Genomic DNA, 24,773 nt, shown 5'->3' on the forward strand with positions numbered 1-24,773 from the left:
TAAAACGCTGCTTAAATGTAGTTGCCATTATCTGAAAATCACTTTTGACCATTGAAATACTTTGTTTTACAGTTGGTTTGAGCTTTGTTTGGATTGTTTCTTAATCTTAAAAGGGCCTTGATGTTTGTAGTATGCATTTTCTTTTGCTGCAGTGAAAAGAAGTTGCTCATTGAATAAAAAGGAAAGCATGAAGGCACTCCTTTAAAAAAATAGAAGAGACATAGAAAACTTCATATTTTCTGGTTCTAAACACAAATGAAGATTTGTACACTTCCATCAGGAATCTTTTTTAACAATAGTCTCAGTGCTCCAATGCAGGGCTGATAGGTTTTACTTCAAATAAAACTGTATCAGCCTGAATGGTCACTCCTCATTAAGAGTTTGACATTGTTGCACAGCATATTTAATGCTATTTTTTTTATCTGTTTGTTTGGTTTGCATCAGTTTCCCTTTGATATTACTAATTTTTATACAAAGTATTCAATATTTATTCTTAAACTTTGCTCTGTACCACAGAAAGACAGTTGTTTTGTAAAATTTGTTTTGAATAAACAGACTTATTTCTTTTAAAAAAACCTAAGAATACATGAAAGATAAATATCTCTTGTTGCCTTCTTTGTAACTGACAGGATCAGTTCGGATACTTTTAAATGTTGTTCTGAGTTCCCTTTTACAAGAGGACTTCAAATTGCCCCTCATTCCCCCACCCTGCCCCTGGTGTGTGCAAAAAGCAAAACTGATGTTCCTTGTTTACCAAGCTTTGTATAAAATTGCCAGGTATTAGAAGCTGAACCTGTTGTTAATCTAGGTCTAAAGCTGTATAAGATTGCCAGGTATTAGAAGCTGAACCTGTTGTTAATGTTACAATTTGCATGTTCTCTTCAGGCAGCCATTCCCCTGGAGATGTGTATCTGTCTACACAAGATTTCAGATCACACTCTGCGCCTTTGGAAAATAGCTGATGGTCTGGGGATCAGACATGGTATTTTCATAGGGTATAATTAAATTCAGATAATTATGATTTGTATGTCTCTCCAATTTGTCTGACATAATGTATCAGGTTAGGGTTTTTACAAATGGAGTCATTTGCATCAGGTAACTCAGTGTATAAGACAGGGGCATAACTAAAGCATGAATTATCTAAATGATAGTGAAGAAGAGAACAAAGGAAATGAAGTCACGATTGTGGCATTTGGCTTCTTGCAGGGGGGTTTTGTTGTGGGTTTTTTGTTTTCTGGGGTTTTTTATTTAATTGTTCCCTTTGGCCTAGAAACTGCAGTTCAGCTAAAATTGGGTTTCCGTGATACTTTTTGTTGAAGTAAGTGATTTAAGTATCTGGTGCTTTAGAATGCGTTGTTAATAATGTTTTTCTCAAAATTTTGCAGAAAGCTGAGCTTGCAGTTAAAAAACCCAGAAGCTCCTCAGAGGTATATAGTCAAATGTGAATATTCTGAACACTATGAGATGATCTTTAAACAGTGGGGATTTTTTTTTTTGTAAATACATGCAAGACTTATTCTAATGACTTCTTCCCTCAAATTTCGTAATTAATGCTTCTAAGAGAAAAAAAAAAAAAACAGTAAAAAAGCCCTAACACGAACAAAAGAGAATTCTTACTTGCTTTTCCATCTGATAGACTCAGTATAAATGCATGGCTGTAAGCATTTCAGTGACTTCATTATTGCTAATTATTTATTAATCTTGGTGAACTTCAAAGAGGTTGTAGAGAATGTACTACAAATGCAGCAATTTGCATTCTAAGAAGAAAAAATATACAATGGCTCATATGTGAAGCCTTACCTCCTCCTTGTTGACAAGTTCTCATCACTTTCACTGGTCACCAGGACTCTGCTGGATCCTCCTTGACTGGCTTCATGCATCACTTCAATCTGCATGAGAAGGACATGTTAAAACTGAAAATACTTAATTGCTGATGCTTTTATTTAGAGAATTTTAACTCTTTGAAAGAATAAAAACCACATCCTACCTAACCTAGAAAGTCACTAGACAAGTTCAAATAATTGAATTCTAGATGTGCAGAAATATCTCCTATTTATATTCTCCATCCTTGCTCAGTGTTGGCATGGAGGCATTCCTTACTCCAGGCAAAGTCATTATATTCTTGCACCACAGAAGGGGAATTATCTCCTTGTGTAGATAATTACAGGCATAATAATCTGTTCCTTAGACTCTGGAACACTATGGTTTCATTTCCTGTCTGAAGCCAACCCAAAGACTTCACATTTCCAGAGTTCTTTGTAGAATTCCCTGTGGAGAAATCTGGGAATGCTCCGTGTGCCTCTGAGAAGTGTCTGTGTCCCAGCAGCAGTGCTGGGTGAGGCAGTGCTGAGCACAGGTACCTGTGCAGAGCCCGTGCCCAGGCTGAAACAGAGCTTTTGCACAGCTCCAGTGTTTGTTTTGATAAACACACACTCCCTTGTCCAGTCTTGCAGAGTTGGATCATTTCAAGTGCTCTCCAGGCAAGTTTTAAGCAGACTTTTTCTCCTTTTGCCTGCAGCTTTAAGAGCAGCAAGCACTACTTGCACTTACTGAAAAGCCAATCTCTTCAAATTTAGTTAAACAACCCATCTGCTGAGTTTGCTGTTAATCCGAGCCAATATCTAAATCCCAGCAGAATCCAACTTCCTGAGCACTTTCAGTTTTAAGGGCTGATTCTTACATTCTATATTGCTAAATTATTTAGCTGGTTGATGATAATGATGGAATCCAGTAATGAACTGTCCTCATCTGAACTATTATCAGAACAATGGGAGGATAGGGAGGGGGTATAATTTGCAGTGTAGTCTTGGGAAGTGGATTTAAAAATTAATGAATGAATGTTTTATAAAGCATATACCACAGTGCTGCATACACCTAACTAAGTGGGAGAAATGCAACTGATTACCTGCATTACTGATGAGAGTAAAACTAATTCTAATGTCACTTTCTGTGAGTTTAGGCAAAGGGGAGACCACCTGTATGTTCCTGCTGGTAACTTGGTTTTATTCTGTGCTTATTGCTGAAGTTGTGGGCTGTGCTAGCCATTTCAGAAAATGAACTGCATTTAATTTTTGCTTTCAGCTTTAGAGGAATAAAGATAAAATGTACAAACAAGTCAGGGGTGTGGATAACAGACAAGGTGGGTTAAAGTCACTTGTCCTTATCAGAGAGTTAAGTTAGTAATGCTCCAATTTGTTTTTTAAATACCAAGTATAGGTGTGTAAATCTATATTTATGAGGTTTTGAGTTCTCTCACAATATGGGATGTCCCCAAATTACAGGTAATCCTACCTTAATTCCTCCTTTTGTCTTCTTAATGCTTTTCTTTTTGGATAACTCTACTTCTGAAACGGTCTTTGGAGGGCAGGAAATTTCTGTAGACCTCCTGTTGGTAGCTGAAAGAGTAAAAAAGAAAGCAGTATTAGAAAATGTGTTAAAAGTTAAAATTCTGCTTCCTAATAAAGGCAATGAGCAAAGTGGCAAATGAGACCTGGCTTAGAGAGCTGAGCTGTGCTGGAGCAGTGATGGACTGGGTGGAACAAGGGATGGGTTCCCTTGTTCAGTGCTGCACTGTCACAAATTGGCATCTTCAGCTCCATGCTGTAAGGATTACTTGGGTTTGGCTTCCCCTGGGAAAAGCATCTTTAGAACAGCACAGATAAATGTTAGCCAGCTGTACCAACTTGGGTAATTGTCACTTGCATGGTGTTTCTTGTGTGGGTTCCCAGGAAATTTTGTTTCTGGTAATGGTTTGCTGGTTGGTGTTGGATTAAAGGATTGTTCCCTTTAAGGTTTCATTACATGAACAAGTTCAAAAGAGTAATCACAGGAGTTCAGCAAGGCACAATGGCAGGTGTGTAAGGACAGAATCTGAGGATATTATTTCAGAATATGCCATGTTGTGTCAGGTTTGGTAGCCCTTGCAGGCTCTGAAAGGCCCAGATGACACTGAGGTGTCTGAGGCTACTGGACAGTCATCCTTAACAACAAAACCACCTGTGCTGAGCCTACTGTCCAAAGCAAAGGTTAGACTGAACTATGAGAAGGGGAATCCTACATTTGGCTTGAGTAGCAAATAATATCTATTACAGCTTTATCTTTGTTTTTGATTGGTAATGAGTTCACAGCGCATGCAAGTACAAGGCCAACAGCACAATTTCTTTTCTTCAGTGCTGAATTGATGTGGCCAACCATTCATGTCATGAGTGAAAACATGTATGAAAGCCAGATGAAATGCTGAAAGAATCTGGGTCAGGCAACAGAGAACAAAATTGAGGATAAGTCCTTTTCTTTTTTATTCTGGCAAAACTTTATAATTGAAGAAGCACTTTTTCTAAGAATAAAAGCTAGTGTTTTCAAATGCATCTGGCAACATTTTGTTAAGAGGGTTTCACCAAGTTTAACGTTTTGAAGTGTTGAGAGTCTTGATAGTCATTAACTTTTTTCTCTTTGGAGAAGCTGAGGGATACAGTAAAAAAGATACAGACATCTTTGAATGAGGAGGACCTAGTATCAAAGGTTTGATGTAGGAGAGGTCTGAATACTTTTTTAAAAGAAGTACCTTAGCAAAGTTTCAAATGCCCTTGTCATTATAGTCTTTTAAAATAGTTTTTAAAAAGGAAAAATGAAGAACATAGAAGCACCCCAAATTATATTCAGTTAAAAAGACAGCATATCAGTTTCACAGATGATTATGATGGAAGATGACATTTCTTCTACCCTGTGTCTTTTCAACATCCTTATCACACAGCTGGGAAGAGAATTAATTAAAATGGCCTGTCTCCAACTCTTCCCTAAATCTTCTTGGATTTATCCGATGCTGAATGACATAAGGACTTGGCATTTCATGCCTGTTACCTCCTCACAATGACTCCATACTAGAAAGCGGCCTGTCTCCAACTCTTCCTTAAATCTTCTTGGATTTATCTGATGCTGAATGACATAAGGACTTGGCACTGCCCATTTCATGCCTGTTACCTCCTCACAATGACTCCATACTAGAAAGTTTCCTAAATGAAACAGTGAAATCTGGCAGTCACGAGCAGCTGTAATCACCTGGTAGAGAATTCTTGTGGTTCCCAGGACTGAGCTGAAATGCAAATGTCTCTTTTTGGCTCTCTCATCACTCTTTCACAGTATACAGCAGGGGATTTGTTTTGATTTTGAGCACTACTTTCAACAAATACCTTCTTCCTATCCCCAAGCAAGCTTTCCCTGAAGTAGTATTTGTTCTCTCAAGGGTGTTTTTATTTCACCCAGAAAGTGGTGTACTGACACTTTGGAACCAAGGGCACAAAAAGATGTAAGATGCAGCACATGGAAGTTATTTATCCTGATTCTAATGGCTTCTAATCTGTCATGGCTTCTAAGTTGTCATGCCTTTCTAATCTGCAGGGAGAGTGACTGCTACTCTTGGCAAAACCTGAATATTTGGTAAGTTTTCAAAGGGGTTCTTTTATGTGTTTTCCCATTAATCTCTTGAGTAAAGTGTCTATAAGCATCAGCAAATTCACCCTTTTCTGTACTGATGCAGCCTGGAGATTCTGTTTAGCCATAAAGTCTCACTACCATGATCATGACACAACAGGCTGTGATCAGACTTATTACACTAAAAACTATTACCTCCTGGAGCTTCTCACAGCCATATCCTATTTATACCTTGAAAAATCAGCATAAAGAGAATATATCTAAGACTTGGCCACCAAGATAGTGCTTCATGAACTTACCCACACCTGAATACCCTAGATATGCTGCCAATGTCTAGTTGCCCTCTCTAAATCTGAGTTCAGTCCCTTGGATTGCTCTACAATCTAATTCACAATTTTTATGGATATGTTGTGGAAATCAAGGGAAGCAACAGAAATACTTAAAAAACATGAGGACTTTTGCTTAGAATAACATAGTCAGCAATACCAAGTTGTTTGGCTTATTCATTATTCAGAAAATTTTGTAGCTTGAGGGAATGGTTGATATTGGTATGAAAACCCTTGCTGAAAACAATCAGCAGAAAAATTGGAAAACACTTACAACTTTGACATCTGGATCACAACTTGCAAGCTCAGACAGCTCCAGGTGATCCAGGAAAGAGCACAGAGCAGTTTAAATGAAAGATGACACATTCACAAAAAACCAAACTGCAGGTGCTCCTTGACCCAACAGCAAATTTCTCAGGTCTGTTCACAATCTGAATCTTGGCTTCTTCAGTGTGACGTATTTCAAAAAAGGAAACAGGTACAAGACAAGAAAGCAGTCAAATTCGACTGAGTCTGTTTCAGAGATGAATTCGATTCATATTGACACAGTGAACTTCCCTTTCCAATTAGACCCAGAAATGAACTGAAAACAGGAGACAAGCTGCTTTGGTTATGCTCTGGAGAATTTTTCAGTTACTGACTGGCCCATAGTCAGAGTCTGCTACATGTCACTGCATTTAAATAGTTGCTGAAGCAGTACAGAAAGAAACAGCCCAAATACCTGCCAATTATTATTGCACTAATTACTGTGGAGCTGGAAATATAAGGGAAACTCCCCTATAGAATTCAGTATAGTTGGCTGTTTCGAGGTCAGTACAGTATTGTCTTGCTGAAGAAGCTGAAAATTGCAATGTTGAACTGCCTACTGAAAGAATAAAGGCAAAGGAACAAAGGAGAACTAGAAATGATCTAATGTCTGCATGGTTTCAGGGTTATTTTCATCCTATTGTTTCACCCCCTGGATGATACATAATGATGATTTCATTTTGAATTCATTAATATTTTAAATTGCTTGATGCTGCTTTTAAAGCAAATATTGTCAAAGGGAATTGTAAAGCAGAGTTTGGGTCTGTCACTTGCATTCACCTGGAGCACTACACTTTTCCAATGGGACTTTAGTACTGTTTACTGTTTTTTTATGAACAAGTTGTATGACAAGTACGGAATCACTGTTTTATTATTTAGCCTACAGCACAGTAAAGTGGGCTGTACTGTCCCTAGAGCTGCTAGAAAATGACAGAGACTCATGTGCTCTGTTTTGTTTTGCAGTCTTCCCACCCCTCTAAAACTGAAACTCAGTGAGGAAAACTTGCTGTGCAGTTTGTGAGAAAAGCTGTGGTTTCACCCATTCTCCCCCCTGCTCCTTTGTGGCAGGACACAGACACCATTTCTCAGGTGCTGATCTCTTGCAGGGGGGCTACATCCCCCACTGAGGGACACACTGAGGGACAGACAGAACTGTGGGCAGCCCCCAGGTGCTCAGAGACAGCTGGATTTGTTCACCTGAGTAAGGGGCCCTAAGTTAGCTCCTGCTAGAATAAATGCAACTCATTAGCTAGCAATGGACACAGGCCACAGCCAAGGGTTGCAATACCTACTGAGCACCTGTAAGATATTCCAAGCCCCCCTCAAGTAAACACCACACTTTACATTCAGGTTTGGAGGGAATTCCCCCATCATGTTCTCCCATCAGTTTTCTGTATGGGTTTGTGCATTTTCACTCATCACCTGCAGCAGAATTGAATTCTTTTGGCAAGAACAAGCATGGAAATAACTAGTGTGCTAAACTTTATTGGGGCTTGTTGCTCATGCTGTCCAATGGGAACACGAGTTTGAAGATAATTAGTGGCTTAATTGCTGTTTTGAATGCTGGTGATGGCAAAACAATGTTTAGGCAGCTGAAGAAACACCTATGGTTTGTCACTTAATGGCTTAGGGCAGAAAGACTTTACCATTCTTAGGCAATATAACTTAGACTTCTCTCTGGCAAAATTTCTGGCAAGCCTCCTAAAAACCTGCTGATTTAAGAAGCACAGAGCAAGGTTCCTGGATGTGGAATATTCTTCTACACGGAGACACTACCTGGTTCCCTCAGATTGGCCCAAGTGTAATAGCAATACCACAGCCACAATACTGAAAGTATCTTTTCCTTTTTTTAACTTCATTTATAGAAATATACTGAACCAGACAAACTAGTGGTTTCTCAAACCATTCATGAGTCACACACACCATCTCTTCTGAGTCAGCTAATCTCTCCACAGCTTCACTTCCCCTGCACACATCCCCAGACTCTTACAAGAAATTCTTCCTTTTTTTCCCTGTCCAGATGTTATTAGTTAGTGAGTGTTATGCACTAGTAACTGTGAGGAATGCTGGACTGGATCCTATGAGCAGTTGTATACATTTAACTGAGATGGAACCAGCTTAAATCTTATTATTTAAAGAACTGAAAAGGCTCCAGCTGTGTTTTCCCCCCTATGAATCTTGTGTTCCAAGTTGGCCTTCTAAGATGCTTGTATGGTGAGTCATGGATTTTGTATGTGCAATGTGCTGTTAAACATGTTATTTGTTTAACAAGCTCACAGAAATTTTGTCATCTGTGCTCCTGTATTTCACATTTATGTTGCCCACAAAGAACTGTCTAGGTGAATATTTATAGCACTTTGTGCTCCCATGTTCCAGCTCTTGTCAGAAAGGTAACTAAAGCAAGACATTTTTCCTAACCATGGTCACTGAGATGGCCAAATCATCTTTTACTGAAATTTTCCAAGAACCTGTAAGGTTGAAGGGAATAGCCTTTGGGAAAGTACAATTTCAAAAAGTAAGAGTTTGGGAGAATTACAAGCAAATTAAAATAGATAAATGCTAACGGCAATAATTTCTAATTGCTTGTATTTTCCTTTACAGTTCTGTAGTTCATCTCATTGTGTCTGACAGACTGTATGGTTTGACTCTGTGGACCTATTCCAATTCACTCCATGCTAAAAAGTTTTGCACAGGGAACAAATATGTAGTCAAATCATCAAAAATTATGCCCTCAAAAGTGAATCAGAGCAAAAATATTTCCCCATCAAGTGCCACTTCTTTGCTTCCAACAGACATAAGGACAAATTTAGCTATTAGAATTCAAGCAGCTTCCACTGGGAGAAAATGGAGCTGTCCTTAAAATAAGGTGTCATATATACTACTTAAATACTTTCAAGGCTCTTATTATAAAAAGGTCAACAGAGTTTTCTGCCTTTTCAGGGTTGATCTGATCTGTGAATAATATTTAATCAAGTTCTCACAGCTAAAACATGCACTAAGCACAGCTGGCACAAAATTTTCAGCAGCGCAATAATTCCAAAACTAGTACTTCAGTCTTGAACAGGCCTGTCCCTGCAAAATATGGAAGTCCACTTGTGAAGCCAGAAGCATCAAGCAAAATTAGGATTAATGTAAAATTTTTATTTGGAGTTTTTAGACCCATAGAAAAATGTTGACTGAAGGAGAGACAACTCTGGGCTGCCATTCTGGATCTTTACTAAGCTAAAAAGATTGCTGAGAGTCACCAGAAACCACAAGGACATGCACATGAAACTGTGACAGTCATTTCCCCAACAGAAACCTGCCCTTTCTCTCAGACAGGGTATCAGCTATGCATGTGTGCAGAAAATCCATCTCTGCCTACGTATTTGTCCATGTGAAATGGAGAGTCTAACAGTTACAATAATGGAGTATTTAATGTCTGAACCTTCATATCTGTGAAGATTTTTCCATTAGCACCCTGAATTGGACTGAATTTTCCCTACTGCTCCCTGTTAGGAAAATGGAGAGTCAGCAATGGGAAGAACAAAACAAAATCTATTCTGGAACAAATGTAACTTCTTTTCCTTTCACAGACTAACCACCCCAGTGCTGCCATGGTATTGTTACTCTGCTGCCTGGGGACAAAAGCCTTTCTGGTCTTCTATTTCTGTTTACCACATTTTATTGCCTTTGTTTGCCTTCCTATTTACACAATCCAGGAACATGGTATTTTCCTGTTGTCATATTCTATTTTGTAATCTTTTAGAAATATTCAGGTATGTCCTGGGTAGAATATGATAAATGAGTTACAAAACCTGTTTCGAGAAGGTGCTCTAAGCCTCTCTCAGTTTCCAAGATGTTGCTCAATAAATTCTCCCCATAAGTAAATGCTGATTGTGCATTGATGCCATGAATGTGAAGAAAGGACACAGAGGAAAGTCCAAAAGAGGGTAGCTTCAAGAAGAGCAGAATTTCACAGCCTCATTTTCAGGCTTGGAATAGGACTCAGTGTCCCTGTTTCTATTTTCAGAAGTGTTTCAGAGTCAGACTGTGAAACACCTTGGTGAATTTCTCGGTTTTATCTTGTTTCAGTTTTCTTTCTCAAGAAAAGAGGTTAAAATACTGACCAGTACTTGCCAAGTGCTTTGGCATTCTGAGGGAAAGGGCACTCAGGAATTTCAAAGTAGCAGACAACTGGATAACACCAAAGTGATTCATAAAGAGTATGTGAATATACATGTACTATTCATAGCTGTTAAAGTCACTGACTGAGTCCCTGGATGAGCTGTAGATACTCAGGCACTTCAGTTTCCTTGCAAGAGGTACTCTTGGTCAGTCACCTTCAAGAATCTGAATGAAATGGCAGAGTCTGCTTATCAATGTCTGAACAGAACTGGGTTGCACTTTGCACCTTCTCACAACCAGAGTGCATTTTAAAATAAATTTCAGCTACCTATTACTTTGCAACAGTCATGCAACAGGACATTAAAGGCTAAGCCTTGTCACACAGTTATGCTGTATTTGGTTGTGTAACTATGAACTGCAATTCAAAGGAGAGAGCAAGGGAGCATCTCATGACTTTCTGTGAAAGAGCTGATGGTATGTGTCATGGGCTGTATGAACCAGAATCAAAACTTAGAGCACTGTCATAAACCAATGACTGTTCTATAAGGTTCTATCTATATCAACAATTTAATTTAAAAATCTGCAAATGTGCTAAAATGGCAAGAAAGAAGCTCAAGAAACAGTTCAAGAGACTACATGCATAAAAAGAGTGGCAAGATGAGCTTTTAGCCTGAAGATGCAGTTTCACAGTAGGTAAAAGCCATCCTAAAGCTGTGCTGCTACTGACAGAAACAAACTGGCTCTGACCTACTGACCCCATAACCCCATTTTCTGCAATTTCCTTTGCTTCAGCACTAGTGGCCAGGCAGTGAGCAATCTGATGAATGCTGACATTAGTGCTGCTTGGAGCAGGTGACTGGGCTGTGTGATCTCCAGAGCTCCCTGCACTTCTCTAACTGAATGCAATGGAAAAAGAACTACTGCAGTATTTTTAATCAGTTTTCAAGGTAAATCACAGCTCCACCAAACTGACTGCCCACCCCAATGCAAGTGGGGAGCACAGTGCTGGAGGATGTGTGTGTCCAGAGCAGGACCTCTTCACAGGCACTGTGTTCTCAGCTTGCCTCAAACGAAAAGAGAAGCTGAAAGTTGAGGTAGGAACTGTACATAAAAAACACAGTTAGCATGGTTTGTGGGGAAACTGTACAGATGTCAAACCAGCGTGGGAATGGGAAAAAGATGATTTTCCTTTGGAAGAAAGGATGAATGCTGGGGAGCAGAGGAGAACAGGGGCATTGGTATGACTTTTTGCTGGTATGCCTAGAAAGCAAAATGGTCAGGCTACTACTGACCATCCTAATCTTATTGCATGACCTTCATGCAAATTAAGGCTTTTTGCTAAAGGTTCCCCTTTTGAATTGCCCTAAAGGTTCCAAAGGGACAACCTCTTCCTGCCACCAAGCACAGGAACCAAGGCCACAGGACTGGTCTCCAGGATACAGTGTTTCAAATTAGCTTCACCCATGTTCTCTTTCCAGAAAAGAGCTATCTTGGCTAAACACACATGCTAACTTCAAATCAGGAACTTTCAGTAATTTCCAAACAGAAGCAATGTGTAGCTTCTGTGGTTAGCAGAGGACAAGGTAGAAAGGGAACTAACATCTATGTAGAGTGAGAAAAGCAGAAATTCCACAAATGAGTCGTATCACTCACTAATGGACCCTTAATTTTACAAGTATCTGATTGCAGCTTGAGGAATTATGACACCTGAAAGCCAAATATTCACATTTCATTATCTACAATATAAAAGAGGTTCACATGCTTACATTACAGGCTTGCATTGACTACCCTGGTGTGGGTATTTGGGAATTAGCAATACAAGACATGCTGAGACACAGTATGGAAATGTACTCTGTAGATTAGAGCTAGGAAGAAAAACCTGGTGGATTTTTTGATTCACCCTTGTTTGTATGTTTGCAGTGAGAGATAGTTCATTTTTACTAGCTGGACCTATGAGGCTGACAAATTCAAGTGTTCATTCTGATAACAAAAATCAAACATGACCATGTGGACAAAACATTGGTGTGAGTCTGAAAGCAGCTGCTCATGGCCTACCTACTGCTGCTGGTCTGGTAATCTTTGGTGATGCTCGCTTTGGGGAAGATTCAGGATGTGGAGCAACGGGTTGTACTGGCCGGGTCTGTTTGGCTGCCAGCTTCTTCAGACTTACTTGCCTCTTGTCAAACATTTCTTGCACATCTTCCAGTTTTTGTACAATTCTTTGGGCATTGGCCTTGACAAAGAAAAGGCAAACAACAAATGGTTGTCAGTGCTGGACTGAGTGAGTGAAGAAAGGACTTGTATTACCAGACTCAGACCAGAGCTGGAGATCACACTCTGCTGCAGTTTATTGCAGCCCAGTCCATGCATTCTGCCCAGATCACAGTTTCACTGACCAAGACGTGGTGACTCAAGCAGTGTTTCTAGCACTGCTCTGAAGAAACTGACGGAAGTGTTGCACGACTGCTCTTATGAGTAAAACTTACTGCTACAAATACTGACCTCTATGCCCTTTTGCAGTAGGGAAAGAGGCATATTTTAGCAGACTCAAATATATAGCCCAGTACACTTTCATGGACAAAACAATCAGAAATTTTTAACTTCTAGGTGAGCACATGCACATCTGAGGGGTTTTACCTTTATTTCAGGGGTGAGGATCATGTCAAACTGATTGTAGAACTCCTTCGGGTTGGAGAGCTGGTGTTCCTTAGCTGTTACCAAGAACTTCTCAATTTCAACGAGTGCAGTTTCAGCTCCCTCTTGTGACTGGCACTTGTCCACAGCTTGGGAAGCTAAGAGGTAGATTCCAGCTTCACACCATTGGCTTGCCTTTAAAGAAAAGAGGGGGAAGAAGACTATCATCACTGACAGTCCAAGTTGTCAGCTGTTGCTTCTACTCTATGAAAAAGAGATTTGCCCTAACATGTCATTAAAAGGGGATCAATGTTACTCATAGTGTGCCTGCCCATGGTTCCTGCCCACAGTCACCCCATCAGCATATGCAGAATTGAACTTGCTGAACTAGTGCAAAGCTCCAATATTTATACTAACATTTACTGAATAAAATGGAGAAAAAACAAACACAACTTTTTATCTTCATCATAATTACCTGAGCTAATAAAATCCTTCATTTTTAATAGAACCCTGCCAGAGCTGTTATCTGAGAAGGTTCACTCACCTTATCTAACTGCTTATGCAGCTCAAGAGACTTTCCCAAAATATCATATTTTTTCTTGGTCTCATTGGTAAAGTCGTCACAAATCCGCCTGAGTTCAACACACTTTGGTCTAATGGAGTCAACTGCATAATGATTGTTTTGGATGAGCTGTTCTCCATGGAGAGCTAGAGACTGGGCCTTCTCCAAAGGTTCCTGTGAAATTAATGAGAAAAATCCAAAATTATAATTACATGCATAATAAGGACAATCCTGCTCTGTAACACCTGCTGTAGCCTGGGGATAAAGGTTTGGGATGTTAATATAGCTGATATGTCTTATTTTGTATTTACATTGAAGGCTAACTTCCATGTCAATGAGTACATTGAAACACATGATGTTCCATCGGAACACCAGGAAGCAGATTTTTGTTGTGAGGGTGACCAAACACTGGAATAGGTTGCCCACTGATATTATGGAGTCCAATTCTTCTTTCTCACATACTGGGGACATTCATTGTACATTATACATTAATTTTCCCTACTTTTTTCCCTAGTTTTTCAAGTAATTAAATGGAACTACTGGGTCTGAACAACCCTGGCTTCTTGAAATTAGGATCTGTGTTTTGCAATTTAAAGTAACAACTCATGAGAAGAGAGTAAATCTGGACAAAAAAAGAAAAAAAAAAAAGGACAATAACAAGTGTCTAGAATACCATGTCTATAGCAGCCAGAATACTAAAGTGGGTACAAACCTGTCCTTTCTCTTCCAGATGTTTCTGTTCCTTGAGGAGGTTCTCAACTCGAGTCACACTGTCTCCAATGTCAGTAAAACCTGCTTGTGTTTCCATGAGGTTATCCAATGTCAATTTTACCTAAAAAACAGCAACAACAAAAACATAAACCAAAACAAAATAAACCCACCCAAAACCCCATCACAAGATACTGATAAAAATTACAACAAACATTCACCTACATCTCTGAGAAGAGTCTGCATCTCAAGTTTAGTCTTTCAGTTTGTTCCAAAATGGAAAAACCAAGGAATAAATCAACAACCAACTATTCTTCAAAGAGTTTCCCTGCTGCTCACTAATTAGGCCCACAAAGTTTTGACAACCTGTAACTTCAGTGTTTATATTACTTCAGAATCTCTATTACTGCAGTCTCTGGGCTGACAGTTGAGCTTTCTGAACTGTATTCCCTTGACTCCAGTGGAAACCATCACAGAAGAATTTATGTTTGATAACTTCACGCCTAAATGCAAAATTATTTATCACGATAAATTTACTTATTGGTGTTCCACATTTTGCCCTCACAGTCTGGCACTTTCCTCACTGTGCCTTACTCAAGTGTTGTAAGACATCTGAAAGCTGTCAAGACTTTAATTTTTGAATATGCATTTCCTATTTCATAATGAAGATCTTCTCTCCCAACCTCCTTTTTGGACTGCGGGTATACTCTAAGTATGGATAGAATTTGACCTTATTTACCAGAGAAGGCTAGACAGCATGAACAAAGAAATACCTCTCTAAAATCATGTTCAAAGTGTCGAAGCTGCAGGCACTGTTCTAGTTTTAGATGATGCTTGGTCCAAAATTGATCAAAAGCCTTTTCTGTTTCATCCAGCTGAGCCAGCAACCTGTTAAGAAATTAAAATGAACAGAATGTACTTATTTCCTATAGTTAATTTCTTTTAAGTTACAGTAATTGATGGCAGAAAGCAGAGCAGGGAGATGGTAGGGAGCTCTAAACTTATGTAAGAGGGCTCTGTGTCAACCCTCCCATAAGCAAAAGAGAATGAAATTTGCAGTAGGACAGGTGGGAATGTGACAGATGAGTGACAACTACATGGATCTACTGTGGCAGAGGGACTCAGAGCTGTTCCATATGCTGGCAGCCAAGGGCAGCTGTCACTTCCTAGCTTCCACCCAATGCTTCAAAGATAATCCATCCCCAAATGATGCAGATTGAATATGGTGCAATTATTATTTTATGGAACAATTAAACCAGAACTCTACAACTTGTTAATTTTCTTCACCATTCAGAAATAGGCAAGGGCTGAATAATTTTTCCCAGTCCATTAAAAACAATAGATTAGGAGCTCATAATGACTCCCATGGACATTGTCTTACTTTGTGTAAATGATGAAACACTTATTTGCAAAGACACGAATCTCAAGGTGTCATAGCTTCAGTAAAATATCTGACACCAGGCTAGTGAGTCATCCTCACAGTTTCTCAATGATCCATTAATTATGAAGTAGAACAGTTTTAAACAAGTAGAAAAAACAAAAAGGAAGTGTTCTCTGAATATTCTGTATTACAGTAGATGGGCATTCTTTGGGCAGATAGGGCATCAGTGCATGCTAAAATCAAGTTATTGGGGCAAATGCCAATAGCTCCCTCCTATTTGTCTCAAAAACAAGTTTCTGTTTTCAATCTGTCCCTGGAAAACTTGTTTTAATCAATGCTAGTCCTTGAGTTCAAGATGAATTCACAAATTCTTTTGGGATGACTGTTCAAAGGATTTTAAAGTATTCAGTGAAAAATATCAGCTCAGCTTTACTTTCAGCACCTTTGTTCCCAGTGAATGCAGACACGCATAGCATTTCTATTTGCTCTGCATCACATGGCACAGCATAAACTTCTACATGGTGACTAAAAGCTTTATGGTAATAACTAGCATTGTAGGAAGGAAAGGGGGGTTCTCTCTCTATCTCTGCATCTGTGACACACAGAATGTTTCAGGTATCATCTTCATCTGCTCCTCCCCCAGTGTTTCCACAGACACTCACAAACACATCAGCCACTCATCTCACAGAGACTCAGGTACTACTTTCTAACCAGGCACAGAAGTTTGGAGGACATACATGTTATGGAGAAAATAAGTCTCACCTTAAATCTTCAGCCAGGTAGCTAGTGATCTGACCAAAAATTACTGAGAAATTCAGGACTTGTTTGAACTTGCCTTGACAGTTTAATTGAGTAATTTCCTCTAAGCTACTTCCTTCTCTGACTTACCTGTCCATAAATCCTGAGTACGTGAACCACTGGTAATTTATAACCTTAATATTTAAATTACATTTGCATCTCCTAGGAATAAATTAACAAGTTGCACAAGGTAATTTAGCTCCACTGACCTTTCCACTGTGGCCACATTTTCCAGTTCATCTGGACTGAGTTTGCTGTTGGCACTTCGGGTGACTGGCTCCCGGATGCATGTCAGTAAGGTGGCCCCCTGCTTCACTGCTAGCTTCAGCTCATCCTGAGGGGCAAAAAACCAAGCCAAAACCCAAATTGTATGTACTTCTAACAACACTCACATCTCTTAGATGACAACAGAGTAATGATAAAGGAGGATCCTTTCATAGGTACAAAATAATTGAAACAAAATATAAATGCTTACCAAAGGTGGTATGTTTTTCTAGCAAATGCAGAGACCTAAATCTTTGATCTAAATCAAAGTACCTTTGAATAGTAGATCTATTTCTGAGAAAAGGAATAGAGTAATTTCTGAGCAGATTGAATATCTGACCAGGCCACTTGCTGAATAAATTATTCTACCAAGAGTTGAATGTATGCTGTAGATTGTGAGCTGAGAGACTGGGCTGAGACATTGCACTTCTTAATGGAATTTCATTAAACAACATCGTGCCATGCTGAGCCATAGTACATAAGCTATAAGAAATCATCCACAGAAGTGTCTTCCCAGCATGGAGCAATAAAAAAGATAATGAGGCTCAAACATAACCTTGTCAGATGACGAATCCCCACATCATTGCACAGTTCTTCTATAAAAATTGTTCTTGTGCTAATATAGCTTAAGTAGTATCTTTAATCTTGTGTTTAACCTAAGGCATTTGCTGACAGCAGTAATATTTACTTCTGATCCTTACTCTGCAAAGCCAAACTAGACCCAACTTTTTTTTAAACAAAACAGCAGCCATCATCTAATAAGATCGTTCTGTCTATTCCTGACTATCCTCACAGATATTCTCTGTTTCTGCTCCAATATAAGTCCATTCTTTCTGATGAACTCTTCATGCTATTCCACATGTGATCCCATTACCCCCTCTCACACAGTGAAAGTGACACTTCCCCATTTTATCATTCCTGAAGCTGTAAAATGTCCTTTTCCACAGCTAAATCAAATTGACCTCCTGAACCCAGGTGCCTGTCCTCCTCCTCAGTGGTTTCCAGACAATGGATTGCCAAGGGATGGCAGGAAATTTTGTTAGATCAGAGTTCATCTATTACACTGCTGGAGCCATCATGGGGCAACAATCACCTTCAGCTTGCTGTGGTGCTCGGTGTGTGAGGATCTTTTCAGTGGTTTTCAGACAATGGATTGCCAAGGGATGGCAGAAAATTTTGTTAGATCAGAGCTCATCTATTACACTGCTGGAGCCATGGGGCAACAATCACCTTCAGCTTGCTGTGGTGCTCGGTGTGTGAGGAGAGAAGCTCCTCTGTGCACTGCACATCGTTGGGAAGTTCAGTCTCTGCTAAGTCTGTTCCAAAGGTCTGTAGCATCTGTGCTGTTGTTTTTACTGTCATTGCAAAGTTTTCAATAGCCTGGAAAAGCAAAAGCATAAAGTCACAGATTGGTTATTTACCCTTAGGCCTTTAACAACACTTTGTGCTTCAGGCACACCATGCTGCAAGTATTACATGCCTGTAAAGCTGGTCACGTTGCCCTTTTTTGGGTGGATGTGCTTAAAGTTGCAAATTAAACCATGTGTCACAAATGACCTTTTCACGGGTCTGCACATATCGTCACCTCTGTGAGCCAACGGGGAACTCCCAGAGCTCAGCAGACACAATGAAACCACAGAGGACATCAGCTTCAAAGGCAGGCCTGGAACTTCAGATCCTCTGCCCATGCTTGCTGGGAAATTCTGCTCCATTTAAAATTTTAATGAAGGCTTTATTTAAGTTGAGAACACTACTAAAATATATGGGGCAAAGCCTTTATATTTACCCAGCCATTGTTCACTCAGCAGTAATCTGTCTTTCCCTGACTTCTGAATATGTGCTTCTCCATCTTGCCTATCAGTACGAGATGCATTCTAGTCCCTTCCTCCCATCTGTCCACGCTAGTACACAAATACAGGAACAAGTAACTACAAATACAGTTAAAATGCATAAATTCATAGGATCATTGCTGTTTCTTTTTCACTTGGGTGCACCAACACAAAACTTGTCAGAAATCTGTTTTTTATGAAGAATGGGGCAGTGAGAAAGGCTAAAAAAACATTGCCACCTTCTCAGAGCAGAATATAATGTTCAGACCTGTGACATGGGATTAAAACCTTTATATCTAGTAGCAAGTAATTGCATGGGATGTTTTTCCATGATCATGCTCAAATCTGGGGGTGGTTGTGTTATTCTGTATGGCTCTTTATTCTTTGTGCATTTTGATCTAATCTCCCACAGGTTTGAGTCAGTCAACAAGCACTAGGGATGCTCTTACACCCAATCACACACTATGTAGTTGTTGCACACTGCATTCCTTTTTCCAGCAATGATGGGAATTCACTGTTTGCAACCGTGAGAAGAAATTATGCTGTGTGCTCAGTGAAAAACAAACTGGGAGTAGATCACCATTCAAAAAGTGTAGAGAGAAATTAGCCCACATTTGTGGTCTCAAACATGCCTCCCATGAAGGAATGCTAGCAGAGTTCACAGCCTTCTTCCCTTTCCCCCCATAAATTCATGTCTGCTTCAACGCAAGCAGCACAGACCCACACATGCTCTATCTTGGTGCTCTGCAGTTGTCTGCTGCTGTTCTCAGCACTGAAGCTACTGGATTAGAGTGGGCTGAAATGTCACACGTCTGACTGCAACACAGCCATGGCCATCCGTGACCAAAGGCCATTTACTGAAAGCCAAAAATGCACTCTGGGGGCAAGAAAGTCCATAGGCTCCTGGCAGCCAAGAGAGAAGAGCAGAAACAGGGAATGATGCAAGGAGGTTGCTGTGTCACTGCCATTTAGCCAGAGTGTAAAGCTTTTTCAGAAAAAAAGCACTGGCAGGACAGGATATGAGAACACTGAGAGAAGCAGCAAAGGGCATGAAGAACATAGCTCAGCAAGACTGGAAGTCAGATTGTTTCAAGGTGTCATGGAAGCAGACACTTCCCTGATGACAGCCTCTTATCCAGCAGATATTCCTTGGCTGACTGCACCATGAACTTGTCAGTGTTTCACTTAATAGCATGCTTGCCCCCACTTTCTCCTGTGTACATGAGCAATAAATTGTTTCATGTACCTAAGTTACATCTGTGGATTGGTTTTTTTCCAGTTTCTGTGCTTGGCAAAAATTTTTCCAACAAATTTAACCAAAACCTCTGGGGATTACATAGCCCTACTCCCCTAAATTCTTGGCTCATTTTGTTTGCATATTTTTCCAAAATATGTATTATTTCTTTATGTAAACCCCTGTCATTAATAAGTAATACAACCTTTCTTGTGCCTCTTTTTATTATGCTTGCCCCCACTTTCTCCTGCAAGTTACATCTGTGGATTGTTTTTTTTTCCAGTTTCTGTGCTTGGCAAAAATTTTTCCAACAAATTTAACCAAAACCTCTGGGGATTACATAGCCCTACTCCCCTAAATTCTTGGCTCATTTTGTTTGCATATTTTTCCAAAATATGTATTATTTCTTTATGTAAACCCCTGTCATTAATAAGTAATACAACCTTTCTTGTGCCTCTTTTTATCCCCCTTCATATTTTCAAACTTTTTGCTGTTTGAAAGCTCTTATAGATGATTCATTTCTTCACACTCCCACTTCCTGCAAGGACAGTTTCATATTTTTGATACTTTTGACACATAGGCCTATTCACTCATCTCAACCTTAACCTCATTATAGTCAACACAGTTATAAATGTAGAAAATCAATATTAGACAAAGTTCAGATTCTGTGTTTGCATATTTAGAAGCCTGAAATATTTGGTGGCTCTCAAGGAGAATAAAATTTAATATTATAAGGACAGCAAAGCACAAAAACTATAGAAAGAAAGTGACAAAAGTGATTTGATGTAAATTACCTCAGAAAAGCTCTTTTTATGAGTTAGGTGTAACCTGCCCAGTAGCAACCACAGACCCAAACACAGGGCTGCTCAGAACTTTGCAAAATATTGAGGCTCACATTGGATGTGGGCTGTAATATATCAATCTTGCAAGTAGACCCACAAAGACAGATGCAAACATTGTATAAACTCTCTGTGAAATTAATTACTTTTCCAGGATTGTGACCCAGCTTAGCCCATTTTTGCTTTCTTAGGAAGAAACAATATTTTGTCTGCTAATGTGCTGGAGTTTGGAGTCTGTTTTTTGTGAACTGTCACCTTAACTGGGTGCCATAATGAATTGTTTACATTGTTTTGAAGCAGGCACTGAAATGCATTAACCAGCCCAAAAAGAGAACAATCAAACCCGTACAAGTTTCCTCAACAGAATAAAAAAGTCTTTTGCCTTCCTACTAACAACTGTTCTTCAGTTACCCAAAATAAGACCCAGCTGGAGTTCATGCTTGTATAGTGCAGAAATGAAAAATAAAATATAGTGCCCTGAGTATTTTTATTCTCTTAAAAGCATGGACATAATTATTCATTAAAGTGAGACTTTTGACCTTACTTTTGACCTTTGTAAAGTCAGCAAAGTGCTACAGCCTATTTTCAATTTCAGCTGAAGGCCTATGAATCCCATCAATTATTTAAAAGACAAGAGAAGGCCTTGCTGAGTAAGAATAGCACGACACTGTTAGGCCCTGGGCCAGGCACACAGCGAGATACAATTACTGCTTCCCTTACAAACTTTTGGGGAATTTGCCTTTCTCTGTTTGAGTTATGGATTTCCTCTTTCCCTGGGTCCCTAGCAGAACCTATAGGCTGTAATGCAACTGAAAAGCTCCTGGTTGCTCTGCCTTTGTCCTGGGACAGCTGAGGAGCAGATGCACAAGAGCAGCAGCACTCACCGTGCGGTGATGGATCCACTGGCTGTGGCCGTACTCCAGGGTTCCTCCCAGCTCCCGGGTCAGCTGGCTCTTGTCAATGTAGCCATGCAGATCAGAGACAGAATTTAACATGATGATCTGAAACGAATCCAAACACACTGGACTGAGAGAAAGAAGGTGCCTTTCAATCATTGTTCCTAGGATCTGGGTTTGCCTGAACATAGATGACCACTGCAGTTCCACCAGAGGCCATCAGTTCTCATCTTGCATTTTCTCATGCCATGGTCAAAGTTTATTTTCCCTACATTTTGCCTTCTCAATGTGTACATGGACATTCTTGAACTAACCTTGGTTTGACATCATCTTCCTCTTTGCTGGGCTGACTCATTTTGCATGTGCATCAAGAGCCAAAGTATGGTATTGATAATGTTCACACAAACTTCCATAACATAATTTATTCTCTAGATAACATTTATTTACAGAGAAATGGAGGCACAGGCAAGTTAAACAACTTCTTCAACACTAACCACTTGACCCAGGGAAGTGCTGAAATGAAACCATTGAGAAGATTTTTCTTAACATTTTTCTTTCCATTTTCAGATTTTTTTGGCACTGTATGTTCACTGAATTCACTGGCATTTTTCCATTCAAATCATAATGGAAGAGAAAGGAGAAATACAGCTAGATCAATTCTTTTACTTTAGAATCTCCTTACCACTAGACTTTCTTGAAGAAAGCCAAACAAGATTTGAGTTCAGCTTCAGATAAGCAGCATTAACTTTTGGCAACCACTGTAAATTTGTCAACACAAGTGGTTACACAAGTAATACTCATTTATTGTTGTTGCAACAGCTAGAAGATATGCCATGATTTCAGCAACAGAAGAATAAAAAGTTGAGTAGAAATGCCTAAGAAGTTTAAATAAATAAATGTAAAAAATATGTCAAATATGTTACTTGACCTTATTTAAAGAAAGCTTAAGCGGCTCTGCATGTCAGCAGGCTCCAATGGTGCATGGTAACTACACTGACAAACACTGTGGACAGTGGGATGAGTGTAGATGTATGGAGACAAGAGGATGCATGTTCTAGGCTAAGAGTTCTCTAAGAAAAACCTCAAGAACAAACCTGGACAAGTTTTTAGCTGATCTTTGTTACAGAATCTTTCTAATTCAGATTGGCAGGAACCTCAGCTCTCTAGTCCAACTTTTTTCTCAAAGCTGTGTCAGCTGTGAGATCAAACCAGGCTGCTCAGGTCTTTATCCACCTAAGACTAAAAACATCCAAGGATTGAGACCATACAACCTCTTTGGGCAGTCTGGTCTGCTGCCTGACTGTCTTTGTGGTGAGAAAGTTTTTCCTATGTCAAGTCAGAGTTGACCTTTTTTCACTTCATGTCAGTTATTTTTTATCCTACCACCACACACAAGCTGGCTGCAGTGCCAGTAACTGGAAAGCTGATGCTATGTCATATTAACCCTCACAAGCCTTCCCTTGTCCATGTTAGGCAAGCACAGTTCCCTCAGGATCTTCTTACAGAACACATGCTCCAAGGCCTCACCTTCTTGGTTTTCCAAGATTACTCCAGATTAATATTTTTGTTGCACTAGGGGAACCAAAACTCAGGGTGTTCTCAATGTGAATTAATTAGAGCCAAGTAAAGGGGGATGAGTGGTTGTCTCAACCTGTTGGCTATGCTCCTGTTCATACTGCTCCTGTTAATGCAGGATGCTGATGGCTTCCTTTGCTGCCAGGCCACACTCTGGCTCATGTACAGCTTGCTGTCTACCAAGTTCCCAGCTCCTTTTCTTCAGAGATGCTCCCCAGATAGTCAGGCTACAGTATGAATTGTCAACCACACAACTGTTGTGTTGTCAGAAGGGAAGAACATGAGTTCTTTCTTGAGTAAGAAAATCCTTGCAGAAGGAAACTCTTTCCCAGTTGCAGGACATTGCTTTGCCCCTTTGGTATATATAAAATAATATGCTGGTCAGCCCATTCCTTGAGTTTTTGTTCCAGTGGCCCTGTCTTGGATTATACCATCTGCTCCTCCTGGTTTAGTGTCTTCTGCACACCTGATGACAGTGCAGCCTGTTGCCTCTTCCATGTCACTGATGAAGACATCAAACAGGGCAGATCCCAGCAGGTATCACTCACTACAACACTCCACTTGCTGCCCACTTCCAGGTAGAGTATGACCCATTACCATTACCCTCCTCCATAACCCATAATGAAACTAGGTTTTAAAACCACACGTCCATCCATCCATCCAGACTTTAACCTGACTTGGATACAAGAATATAGTGGAGGATGCATCTGGCCCCAGAGAGCCATACAAGCTGAAAATTCTCAAGTAGGCACTCACTCTGGTCTTTTTCACTTCCAGCAGTTCAGCTTCTCCTTAACCCCTGTCTTTAAACACAGAAACAAGGAGATCTTGTTCGTGAAGAAACTGTGGCAAAGAAAGGTATCTCAGCCAAAGTTAAAGGAAAAACTGTTCCCTGTATGTGTTATGAAACACTGTTCTGTTATGATCAAAGCCAGAAAGCTCAAAAAGCTGCATCACCTTGAAAAGGCCTCACACTGGAACATAAAGTCTATGCACTAATTCTGAATTGGAAATCACATTTGAAAAAGTAAATCTTAACTGCTTTGTAGCTCTTCCCCATCAGAGATGTTGCTGACAAGATGGAACTCTTCTGATACTTCAAACCTCACTGAAACCACAGAGGTACACTGTTATGAAGTTTTCTTTTAGGAAGAATTTTATATTTGTTTTAACTTGGTATGCTCAGCATGAGCCACTAAACAAACTATTAATATTGCCAGCTATGGTGCTACCCAGCAGGGTGTGGATCTTCACCATGCAGGCATTCCTGCAGGAGAAAGCCTCTGAGCAATCCAGCATCCATCTAAAAAACCAATCTAAGTGAGCATTAGCATCATCTCCCATGCTTCTTGCCAGACAGGAGACAGCCACAGTCAGTCAGCTGGAGAGTGCAAAGGAGCAGGAGTTTAGAAGAGAAGGATCAGTGTGGAACATGGAGCTGTGGGGGTGCTGCTTCTGGATGGGTTAGGCTGTCAAAAAGAAGTCACAGCCTACAAAGCTCAAGGAAGTACTTGCTGTGGACAGATTGTTCAGACTTTTCTGTATGTTCTGAAAATGCTTTAATTCACTTCCTATGATGGGACGTTCCTTGGGTGCATCTCTGGGTGTTTCTTTTGAATTCATAGATTTTAATCTCAGATGAACCCTGCTGTGTCTCCTATATTTCTATATCTTGATCTTGGCTAATGATATCTACTCAAATCACTATCCCAATAGAAATTTACCCAATGAGGTTTTATTACCCACGTTTGTATGTCAATGTGATACAAATCCTGCATTTCCTTTTTGTGCCTGGTTGGTAATTTCAGCCTTTATTTCCAGCTCCTGTTTGATCTTCCGGTTTCTACTCATTCCAGTATTGATTTAACCCAGAAAATCTATTTTACT

General features: G+C 39.8%; 1 protein-coding gene across 8 annotated transcripts in view; it reads right to left on the minus strand.

Annotated features, from left to right (window-relative positions):
• MCF2L2 (MCF.2 cell line derived transforming sequence-like 2) overlaps positions 1-24,773 on the minus strand; it is a 145,774-nt gene that overhangs the window by 75,831 nt on the left and 45,170 nt on the right. For all 8 annotated transcript variants that reach the window (XM_039713650.1, XM_039713647.1, XM_039713651.1 and 5 more), the window contains exons 6-15: positions 21,300-21,416; positions 17,744-17,893; positions 16,459-16,583; positions 14,844-14,958; positions 14,075-14,194; positions 13,345-13,536; positions 12,804-12,995; positions 12,222-12,399; positions 3,292-3,395; positions 1,801-1,889 (exon numbers count right to left, since the gene is read on the minus strand). In XM_039713650.1, the coding sequence (XP_039569584.1) occupies positions 1,801-1,889; positions 3,292-3,395; positions 12,222-12,399; positions 12,804-12,995; positions 13,345-13,536; positions 14,075-14,194; positions 14,844-14,958; positions 16,459-16,583; positions 17,744-17,893; positions 21,300-21,416 (1,382 nt within the window). The remainder of the gene's footprint in view (positions 1-1,800; positions 1,890-3,291; positions 3,396-12,221; positions 12,400-12,803; positions 12,996-13,344; positions 13,537-14,074; positions 14,195-14,843; positions 14,959-16,458; positions 16,584-17,743; positions 17,894-21,299; positions 21,417-24,773) is intronic.

Source organism: Passer montanus, unplaced genomic scaffold (assembly GCF_014805655.1).
Source record: "Passer montanus isolate IOZ18808 unplaced genomic scaffold, ASM1480565v1 scaffold29, whole genome shotgun sequence".
In the NCBI taxonomy this organism is placed as follows: Eukaryota; Metazoa; Chordata; class Aves; order Passeriformes; family Passeridae; genus Passer; species Passer montanus.